Source organism: Aulonocara stuartgranti, assembly GCF_965226115.1.
Source record: "Aulonocara stuartgranti genome assembly, chromosome: 5".
Lineage (NCBI taxonomy): Eukaryota > Metazoa > Chordata > Actinopteri > Cichliformes > Cichlidae > Aulonocara > Aulonocara stuartgranti.
This window is the reverse complement of record NC_138943.1, coordinates 3,903,456-3,912,833: the sequence shown is the minus strand read 5'-3', so window position 1 is coordinate 3,912,833 and position 9,378 is coordinate 3,903,456. Positions and strand designations below refer to the sequence as shown.

General features: G+C 40.3%; 1 protein-coding gene across 2 annotated transcripts; it reads right to left on the bottom strand.

Annotated features, from left to right (window-relative positions):
* Window positions 1-774: 774 nt before the first annotated feature.
* Window positions 775-8,994, bottom strand: LOC309707325 (uncharacterized protein). Of its 2 annotated transcripts, XM_082534629.1 has the most exons (6): window positions 6,402-8,994; window positions 3,209-6,134; window positions 2,887-3,040; window positions 2,645-2,805; window positions 2,192-2,281; window positions 775-1,345 (listed from the first exon to the last, which is right to left on the bottom strand). In XM_082534629.1, exons 2-6 carry the CDS (start codon window positions 3,273-3,275, stop codon window positions 1,224-1,226), a joined length of 594 nt encoding a protein of 197 aa, XP_082390755.1. In that variant the 5' UTR covers window positions 3,276-6,134; window positions 6,402-8,994; the 3' UTR covers window positions 775-1,223. The 2 variants fall into 2 exon arrangements, with proteins under 2 accessions (XP_082390755.1, XP_082390754.1); XM_082534628.1 differs by having other exon boundaries at window positions 3,209-8,994.
* Window positions 8,995-9,378: the final 384 nt, after the last annotated feature.

Sequence of the window (9,378 nt, the reverse complement as noted above, 5' to 3'; positions counted from 1 at the left end):
AGAAAAATCAAATTTACCCCAGATGTAAAATTGAGACATAAATGTTTGGCTCAGCTCTAGAATAACGAACAACAAAAAATCTACTGAATGTGAAAAAGTATCAGAGCAAAGGTCCCAGACAGAGCTAATACAGAAATGACACCAGTGCAAAGTTCATTCCCAGAATTCCCTTATCTGGATTCACTTACCCAATCAGGCTAAGTGGTCACGGCGAGCTTTTAATCAACTTGCCGGTGTTTAATTTATGTTACCACAGTCGTGTCTGTACAGAGAGAGGTCGACTCACTCACCGCAAACATCATCCCATGTAAAATCTCAGCTGTACATTGCTCGACATGGATGATGCTGTGAATCAGTCGAATGCTGATCTATTGACAGATCAGAGCAGAAAAACGAGCAACAGCAGAATTCACCATTTATAGGAGAAATTAAAAAAAGAAAAGTAAAGTCTGAATATTTCTCATTAGTTTTAACTTTTGGTTTCACTTCAGCTCTTCTCCACAGTTGACGGTTCAACAACAACACAAGAAAAAGTAACCCACAGACTAGTTGTACTACATATTATTGACACCGCACCCGTGTGACAGCAGATGCTCTCTGCAGATAGACGGGTCGTCTGAAGCTGCCACAGACTGCCAACCGTCCTCTCGTTATTTCACCAAACCAATGAGTCCCATTAGTCAGGTGCAGTTTTATGGACCCGTTAAAAAAATGTAAATGTTATATTTTCTTCATTTACTGCTAAATGAACAACACAAAAATCAGTGCCCATAATTTACATTGTAAATGGAATATTTATTTAAGCATCTGGACAGAGAAAAACATGTAGCTCAATCACAACACATCACAATATAATATACAGAAGTTGTTTTTTTTATTATATCTTTCACAATAAATCATACAAACCCATTTAAACTAAAACAAAACTAAATAAAACTCATCAAAAGAGCTGAGACTGTACATCTACCAGTCACCACTTCAACATTGCTTCCCCGGATAAATAGCAATACATCCAAAGAGGACATGACTTTGTAAGCAGCTGTTAACTTTGTTCACAATGATTATCTGCTCATGGTGAGGTATTATACTCTCTTACGAACTCTACCCTCTTAGCATTAGCACAGTCACGCGTAAATATTTCTGAACTCTGTGTTATCGTGTATCTTGTAACATGAAGTCCCTTTTTAGACGTATATAGATGAGTTCTTTTGGATCTTAGCCTTTTATACAGATTGTGGCCCATGACAAGGTTCAAGCTCCTCCAGCTCATCTGAATGTAATGCTGCTGCAGAAGGCTGGCTGAGATGTTGAAAGGAGTGCATTGGCTGCGATTGTGTGAATGGGACTGAAAAGACAAATAAGCAATATATTGTTTGTATTTACTAAGTATGCCTTTAATAGTAAAGAACAAAGGAAGTAAACAAATTTACTGAATATACTTTTGAAGTCTGAAATATGCTACATAATAAAAAAAAATGGGACTGGTCCTCCAAAAGTCCTCACGCCTTCTGGATTTTGGTGTAGGTCCATGACAAAGACCTTTAGTTTCTTGTTTGAGCTTTCTACCAGTCTTGATCAAATAAAAGTGTATTACCCTCTGACTTGTCTTTTTAAAAGCATCGTTACGTTGACATAATGGTAAGAAAAAACACTCCTGTGTTACAGTTTAGTCTCACTGGAATAAAATTCATTCATTCTCAAACAATCTGATTTGCACTGCCTGCAGTCACTTTAGTGTGAAGCTCTGTGTATACAGAGTTGATTATATCACAGTTAATCACCACATTATCAGATTACATGTTATTGGCAATTTGACCCCCTTTTACCGACAGCTAGCCGACAGACTTCACTTCTTATTGCCCTTTTATTGTTGCCTTCACAAACCAAAGTTGCTTTTAAGACGTGGTCCCCGTCATGGAAGCAATCAGATCAAAGGCAATAAAATCGCCAGTTCTTTACATGATTGTAATAATTTTGGTTTCCCTTGGTGTGACTGCATCAATAATGGAAATCAGATGCCATCAAATATGTGTTAAAATCACAGCAAAAACAGATTATTAGCTTCATTTGATGACTAGCCTCAAAATCTGGGTGACATCAGCCATGCTTGCTAACAATTTCTCTCAATGAGACTCCAAAACGTTTGAGCTGACGTAGTTATTGTGTTTTAAAATGTAATGAAAAAACTTACCACTTTCCTGGTAGGAGGGTGGTGGAGTTGTGAGCATGGGTGTGGCTGCTGGTACAGGCTGATAGACCGTTTTAACTACAGTGGTTAACGCTAGAGAAAGCGAAAGATTTCATGTAGTTTGAAAATGAAAGCAAATTTTGATGTTCCCGTCATTACAACGGAACTTTTAAATCAAAAGTTTAAAGACAATGGGGATAAAAAATGTGTTTGTGTCTTACTATGTACCCTGCACAAACTGTAAAACTGACAGTTTTGCAGTTTCGTGAGCGTTTGTGCATCAGATTATTTCTTGCTTTCAAGAATTCCTGTAAGCCACCATCCCAATTGGAAAGAGCTCTAACACATAAAGCTCATCAAACAGCCATTTTCCATTGTAAGAATTAAACATAATTTCAAACAAGATGCTTCTGGATAATATGCCAGTGTGGCTGCTTGCAGCTGTAGCAAACTTACTGATTATTTCTCGTCTGGGATTTTTCTTTTTGGATGTCCTGCAGCAGCAGCAGCAGCAACGAGTCACACAGCAGATTATGAGACCCGTGCATACGAGAATGGGAACAGGAACCCCTATTCCCACATACGCTACATGATAGCTTCTTTTCACTCGAGCAGACCTGCAAATACAAAAAAAAGCTGTAGTTTGTGCTCATTTCTGGAGCATTGAAGGGGAAAAAAGGCTAAAATGAAGAGCGCACCTTCTGAAACAGAGTTCCTGTTTTTTCTCAGTAAAGTTGTACTTTATGTCACTGCAGCAGTATTTTGTCCTGCAGTCCCCACAGCAGTACTTTTCACATTCCTGAGTATCATGGAAGACACCGTTCGTGTCCCAGTAACTGTGGCAGTGATCAGCTGTAAGACACACATGTTGAAGCAAAGTGAGAATGAGAGCTTAAAGTTGCAGTGCATTACAGATCCTGCAGACAGATATTGTACAAAGACACTAATAGAGAATTAAGATGACTTAGCTTGATATTTTATTTTCACTTTGTTATTTTAAATATTAAAAATAAAACTCACCCCATACAGCCGGGATCACAACCACACACAAAACACACACAAGACTGGACAAGATACTTGAAGGCATAGCTGATGTGATGCAGTGTGTTAAGATTCGTTCGTTTTGGGTAAGAGAAGAAAGCAGGCTGAGTCCAGGGAGGCGTCAAAATAGTGATCCTTAATTACACACTCTGCGCAGAAGTGTGGGAAGAAAACTTGCAACAGATTCTCCAAAGAGTGGACAGCTCCCCATCCTTATATAACCCATGATGACATCACACAGTTAGACCTTACTGGAAATGATAACAGTCTCCCCATAGTCCAAAGTTCTCCTTATACAAACATCAGATGATACTTTAGAGAAAGAGACAAGTGTGTGACATGTGACATGTCATGTTGTGCAGTTCTGTGAGCCTGTGTGTCCAACTAGAGAATGTCCTGACATGACCTCCCTGTGTAAATAAGTGTGTATGCGAACGTGCGTGTTTACATAACTCTGTATGTGCATGTTCTGATGTAGGCCTGCAAATGAATTAGAACAAGGTCCTGCTGGACCCTCCAGTTTGGACGGTGAATACAATGCTGTGGATACCATTTGAGACTTGATTACAATGATGATAATATGCATCCATTAATCTTTACTCAGATTACCATAGATATAAAACAAAGATTATACTGTCATCAGATTCAACAATGATGAATGACTGATCAATGATAGTTAAAATGTCACCATAAGAATACAAAGTAAAATATCTCTTGTCCACACTCCTCCTCTTTGGCCATCGGCCAACCTTTACCCAAATTTGTTTCACTCCTCCGTCCAGGCGGCCTCTCGCAACGGCATCATATACCCCGGACCAGCTGAACCAGCTGGACCAGAGTCTATGGCCCTGCTTACCAGATTTACCAACACCTGCCTTACCAGAGGAATGAGACAACACCCGATCATCAATATTCCTAGAAAAACTATAAAAGAAAACATGGCAGACATAAACACACCCTTCCATTGCCCAAACACAGACGTCATCCAATCCTCCAGCGCCGTGTTCACACCTGGATGTACATACATTGTTAAAGTGTTTTTCACCACGTCCGTCGCAAATTCAAGACATGTGTAAATATTTCGTTTAGGCGTGGATCGACGTGTTTGCGTACGCTTGTCAATTCGCGGATATAACCCTGATAAGGTGGTGCAGTTACCTGTGTCCACAGCCTCTCTAGTCAATTTAAAAGTGCACTGATAACCCCAATCATCCTCTGGATACAGAGGAGCGGGCTCAGTAAACTGTGTCAATCATCTACTTGCTGTTCTTTAGCAATTTGAGCCATCCCATCCGTAGCGACTCAATCAATTTGGACTCTCGAGCGGGTAGACCTCTGCGTCTGGGCAATTCACCCGTCTGTCAAAAAACAAACAAACATGTAGCAACACTCATACATGTCAACACCCCCTTTATTTTCCAATTTCCCCACAACCCAGCTGAGCTTTTAGCTTCAGACTCGAGTCTCAGCCTGTCACGCTTCAGGCCTCTTTGCCACCTCCTCTTGGAGCGAAGAAACGCCCTCGGATTCTTCTTTCTTCAACTCCCCAGGTAGACTACTGAGTCGCGTCTTTGTTACTTCGGAAACATGGCTTGAACAATGTTTCCGAAGTAACAAAGACGCGACGGATGGCCTGGATTGCAGCCATTCAAAGACCAAATATAACGTCCCAGAACACTCCAGCTCACAGGTTAGTCTGCTCCAAGCATTTACACGAAGGTCAGTGTTTTTTAGTAGTTAATACGTCATTTTCATAACATAATTGGTGATATAGGTTACAAGCAAGTCTGGCGCTGAACAGAAATTGTCGCGCTATGCTCCTTTATTTATTGTGCATAAATAGTGAATTGTCCTGACACAATATTGCGTTTCGCTTCTGTTATTATGGTACACTGACAAAAACATATACTTTTATTCACAGGATAAAACAGGTTTTTTGTATCACTAATTGCCCAGTGCGATTACAGCATACAATATTATTGTCACTGCTACATTTCTGTGATGGGTACCAGAAATTATTTCCACTACTGATTAATTACCGTTGAGCTCAAAGGTTATATTAATAAACGGTTAAGGAATGTGTATTTATGATGACGATTTGTGAGACTGGTAAACTTATGATATGTACGATGGTCTTTCGTTCTACACGGTGCATTTCAAGGTCCTGCACCCATCCGTCGGTAAACTGTACCTGGGCTTGTTGCAGTGACCGGAAGTTACTAAACTTCATGAGTGTATGCACTCACTCCAAGAACCGTATGATTATAAATATGCATATAAATATGCTAAGATGAGATAGCTGACTTCATCTAACTAGCAAATGTTGTCCAGGCTACGTTGGTGATACAGTTTTTTTAATGTGTATGATATTTTTGTCATGCGATTTTAAAGCCGGTCCTACAACCGCATCCAAGAATAACATGCAGCTTATCTCAGAACTGTCGGTGAAAATTATTCTTGGAGCTAGGTTTAATTGAGCTGCATTTTAAAGAGGTGCAATTTCACAATTTGTGTATATTTTCTAAGTTAACTATTTTGTCATGTGTTGAGAAAAACACAGATTTAAAAATTACATGGTCTAATATTTACATTTAGCATATAACTGCAACATTATTTTTTCGTTTTGTTTTTTTTAAAGACTCGAAAGGACTTGAAATTCAAAGTTTCAGACTTGTGACTTGACTCGGACTTTTACACCAGTGACTTGAGACTCGACTCTGACTTGCCTGACATTACTTGAGACTTGACTTGAGACTTGAGGATAAAGACTTGAGACTTACTTGAGACTTGCAAAACAATGACTTGGTCCCACCTCTGCCAATTTGACTCTTTTAACCACTAAATTTGTCGTGTCCTCACTGGATGGTCAGACCAGTGACTTTTCTTTTGAAGTTAAGTTGTTGTCCTGCAACCCAGAGAGTTTATTTGTCAGTAGTAGATAAACTATATCATTTAAAAACCGGTGTATGTTAAGTGTCGCTACTTTAACCTTGCTTGTACGTGCACACGTATGTAAGCTGTTTCTTCATTGCATGTGTGGGTGCGTCTGTATGTGGGTTAATTTAACTTTTTCTCAAATGAGGCATTTCTCTAACACGCACATGTGTCTGTTCCTCACACTTCTCATACCTTTCTCTGGTTGTGTGTGGTTTAATTTGTTTCAGTCATTTACCAGGAACATCTTTTCCTTTTTTCCATGTCTTCCGCCAGAGGTTAACACTGGTGAGATTCAGGGACACAGCACCAAGAGCAGTTCAGCGAGAGAAACTTGCCTAAAACGTGCCTTCCCTCTTTTTCCCGGGTGGGGACAACTCTGGTGTCCAGCCGTGAATTTTTGAGCCAAAGCTTGGCCTGTCTTCTTCTGCCGTACTCAGGTTTCCAGGTTAAGAAAAAACCACCTGTATGAATACACTAAACATACACTTAGTATTTGTATAAACATAACTGCCTATATTATTGAACTGAACCAAGCATCAGTTGAAGACCTTATAAATCCTGCTTCATTTCCCGTATTTATCACTCACTCCTAGTCTTGAGGAGGGTAGATTTAACTCTTTACTAACTTTAAACCCCACAAGTAAAAATTTCATATGTTCTTGACTGCAAACCCAAAAACTGCTTGATGTTATTACTAATTATTTTCCTCCACAACACTCCAAATCATGTTCTCTCTTGAGTCCAGCAGGGGAATAAGGTGACCTCTACTCTCACTGCTTCCCCAGTCAGAGACAATATCTCACTCACACTTCCACACTTTATTGTTTTCCCCTTTTTCTTGACTATTGTTATTTAACAGAAAATCAACTGACCTACTTCTCCTTCCTCTTCTGTCATGCAGAAAGTCACACACACACAGCACTCGGCCCCCACCTTGTCTTTCTCTCACAGACACACCTACACACACACACACACTCTAATCCTCCTTTCACAACAAAATTTCGCACTGTAACAGTTTAAACACCTGAAGCCAGCGAAAATTCACTCTCACATTCACATTCACTCCCCTAACAACTACAAAGTTTTCACACATGCAAATAATCCCATCAATCTACTATACACGCCGTTTCCCTCCTTATAGCGAGAGACTCAACCGATCTTTAAAAACTTTATATACACAACTTCAAGAATAAAGCACACACCTCTGCCTTTTTCCAGGCAACTACTTTTCACTTTATTTACACACACACGGGTAGTTTATATCCTATTTACATACACGGGCCCGCATAGACATAAGAAAACACCATATGCCAGAACAGCCTATTTTTTTTTTATTTCACTTCTTATTTCTATACCGGTATTCCTGACTTTTAGACAAATTTAAAAGCATCTATAGCCCAGGCCGCGCCTTGCTGATCAATTACACGCGTCGGGAACGCCCTCGTCTAATTTCTAAATACTAATTAATTTATAACCGTTTCCCGCAGCTGGGAAGGAGCTCCACCTCTGGCGCTAGTATCAAACCCACGCCTTCAGCTTTACTTAAAGCTCACAGGCCAACGACGTTGACTGGTCACGGCCGGGTCCGCGACCCTGTCAATCAATCTAGCGCAGTAAGGAAAGTGGTCTCCGTCGACCACTTTGGTTTGTTTGGGATGCTCGAACTTCCCTGGCAACCAACCGAGCAAATAGCCTAACCACGCGTCCACGATCAGGAGTCGCCGCCACGGCGCTGAGCACCTGCGCTCTTAGGGGACCGCGTCCCCAGTTCTAAAGACCTTTAATTGTTTTAAAAGCCTCACTGTGGGCACTCTGCCCCCCCAGTTTAATTACCTGAGGCCCAAAACCGCGTTTTTGCTACTCAATAAAAACCAAATTCCCTACACTACCGAGCATCTGGCTGGCATCCAGTCAACCCACCTCTTCTTTAAACACTTTAAACCGTATTGTCTTAAACACATATAACCTCTTAGCTCAAAATTCACCCCCAAAATAAACAGCAATAAATTTAGACAGACCAATATTCCCTATTTTTAACACTAATTACCAAAGATCACTATGAACAGACATAAGAAGCCCATACTGAGTGAATATTATTTAATTAAATTTAGTTTTAACTTCCAATTTTAGCGCCTTTGGATAAACATCAACAGGTGGCCCTCACCTTTTATTTCGCCTGGCTTGTCACTCAGATAAGCTGCTGATCTCCGTTCGTTTTGGCACCTTCCACGCAGCAGCCGCAGCTCCTCTCCTCCCCAGCCGGAGTTTCGGCACCAAGAATTGTTAAGATTCGTTCGTTTTGGGTAAGAGAAGAAAGCAGGCTGAGTCCAGGGAGGCGTCAAAATAGTGATCTTTAATTACACACTCTGCGCAGAAGTGTGGGAAGAAAACTTGCAACAGATTCTCCAAAGAGTGGACAGCTCCCCATCCTTATATAACCCATGATGACATCACACAGTTAGACCTTACTGGAAATGATAACAGTCTCCCCATAGTCCAAAGTTCTCCTTATACAAACATCAGATGATACTTTAGAGAAAAACAAGTGTGTGACATGTCATGTTGTGCAGTTCTGTGAGCCTGTGTGTCCAACTAGAGAATGTCCTGACATGACCTCCCTGTGTAAATAAGTGTGTATGCGAACGTGCGTGTTTACATAACTCTGTATGTGCATGTTCTGATGTAGGCCTGCAAATGAATTAGAACAAGGTCCTGCTGGACCCTCCAGTTTGGACGGTGAATACAATGCTGTGGATACCATTTGAGACTTGATTACAATGATGATAATATGCATCCATTAATCTTTACTCAGATTACCATAGATATAAAACAAAGATTATAGTGTCATCAGATTCAACAATGATGAATGACTGATCAATGATAGTTATGATTATAAAATGTCACCATAAGAATACAAAGTAAAATATCTCTTGTCCACAAGTGTAGGGGGGAAATGAACCTGACTGTGGAGTGCTGGCTGGTTATAGGGCTCTGTGTCTGTCCTACCTGTACATGAGTAACCCAACAACATTCCCTCTTTTTTTTTTTTTTTTTTTTTTTTTTTGCCTGTCCCGTTTGGCTCTTTTGCCATCAGAATTGTTGTCTAAAGGCAAAGAAAGATGCCCAACGGATTTACTTTACCAAACTGACCATCCCAGCCTTGCCGTAATGGTCCATTTGATTCACCTTTTATTGTTTTGTTTTTTTTTCAC